This window comes from Ixodes scapularis, unplaced genomic scaffold (genome assembly GCF_016920785.2).
Source record: "Ixodes scapularis isolate PalLabHiFi unplaced genomic scaffold, ASM1692078v2 PGA_scaffold1__304_contigs__length_218370807, whole genome shotgun sequence".
NCBI lineage: Eukaryota > Metazoa > Arthropoda > Arachnida > Ixodida > Ixodidae > Ixodes > Ixodes scapularis.
In genome coordinates, this window is record NW_024609846.1 from 21,802,565 (window position 1) to 21,804,292 (window position 1,728).

At 49.2% G+C, this 1,728-nt stretch overlaps 1 protein-coding gene across 1 annotated transcript; it reads right to left on the reverse strand.

Moving 5' to 3' along the window:
- Window positions 1-1,062, reverse strand: LOC121835660 (uncharacterized protein K02A2.6-like). Its single transcript, XM_042290097.1, has one exon. It carries the CDS (start codon window positions 1,060-1,062, stop codon window positions 1-3), a length of 1,062 nt encoding a protein of 353 aa, XP_042146031.1.
- Window positions 1,063-1,728: the final 666 nt, after the last annotated feature.

The following is a 1,728-nucleotide window of genomic DNA, read 5'->3' on the forward strand; positions in this document are numbered from 1 at the left end:
TTATGTGAGGCGTTGTGTGACGGCTTCGGGCGGTACGGTAACAGGTAGGTAATGTTCAAGCCTGGCGGGCAACAGCGTTCTTGTATGCCGGCTGATCAATCTTTGTACTGGTGATTGGAGGACCTCGTCTCGTGGAGTGTTGCGCCATTCAAGAAGTGCATAGTAAAACTCTTCCGTGTTTGCACTTTTTCTCAGCAATTGTTTCGCCTGCCTCACGGCTCGTTCGGCCATGCCATTTGATCGGGCATGATAAGGGCTTGAAGCTACTTGCTCGATCTTCAAGTTTTTCAGGAACTTTTTGAAGTCGTGGCTCCCAAACGGCGGGCCATTATCACTTAAAAGTTTTGAAGGGAGTCCGTGTGTTGCGAAGGCCTTCAAGCAAAACTCTTTAACTTTGGAAGCTGTGGTGGTTTTCATTTCTTCGACCTCGAAGTTAAATGAGTTGCAGTCCAACATGATTATGAAATCCCGTCCTTGATGAGTAAAGAAATCCACACTAACATACTGCCAAGGCAGTGCGGGCACCCCATGACTCAAGAGTGGCATCTTGACATTTCTGGGCTTGTACTTTTGACATATGCTGCAGTTGTCGTACTTGCCCTCGATGTCAGCGTTGATTCCTGGCCAAAACAGGATATCTCGAGCTCTTCTTTTCATCTTCTCCTTGCTTGCGTGTGCTGCGTGCAGCAGGTTGATGATCTTTTGCCTAATAGCTGTAGGTATGACTAGCTTGTTCGATCGGAGTACAAGTCCATCTTCTTCATAGATTTCCTTCCGGTATGACCAAAAAGGCCTTCCAAGTTGCGGCACTTGGTCTTTCTCTTCCGGCCATGCAGTCCGCGCATACTGACGCAGCAGTTGCAGTTGTGCGTCACTTGCGGTTGCCTCTCGGATTTCTTGAAGGCGGTCTTGAGTAACTGATATGTGCTCTAGCGCGTTTACTCGGAACTTTTCCTCTTCTTCCAGTGTTTCCTTAGCGGGAAAACGTGAAAGTGCGTCTGCTAGCAGCAGTTCTTTCCCCGGTATATGCTTCACTTGCAACGAGTATTTCTGGAGAGCCATCTTCATTCGTTGGGGTCTCATCGGACACTGATGCAGTGGTTTGGTGAAAATAGCTTGCAACGGCTTGTGATCGATTCTACTGTTACACACGGCTGTCCGAATATGTAATGGTGAAACTTGGTACATCCGTGAACAATAGCAAGCAACTCCTTCTCGATTTGCGCATACTTTGTCTGTGCTGCTGTCAGGGATCTCGACGAATACGCTAGTGGCTTTCCTTCCTGGGTGATAACGGCTCCCACGCCGTATTGACTTGCGTCGACTGAGAGCGTTATGGGCTTTCCTGGTGTGTAGTATGCCAACACTGGTGCTTTTGTCAAGGCATCCCGCAGGTCTTCAAAGCTTCTTTGCTGTTGTTCTGTCCATACCCACGCGCTCTCCTTCTTTAGCAGTTCCCGCAGCGGTGCTGCTCGCTCCGAAAGTCGTGGTATGAAGTTAGAGAGGTATGTGATCATTCCAAGGAATGTTCGAAGTTCCTTGGGATCTCTAGGTTGCGCATACTTTGTCTGTGCTGCTGTCAGGGATCTCGACGAATACGCTAGTGGCTTTCCTTCCTGGGTGATAACGGCTCCCACGCCGTATTGACTTGCGTCGACTGAGAGCGTTATGGGCTTTCCTGGTGTGTAGTATGCCAACACTGGTGCTTTTGTCAAGGCATCCCGCAGG

Excerpts from the sequence above, each read along its gene's own strand:
- LOC121835660 (XM_042290097.1), bottom strand. The coding sequence starts at position 1,062 with ATGGCTCTCCAGAAATACTCGTTGCAAGTGAAGCATATACCGGGGAAA.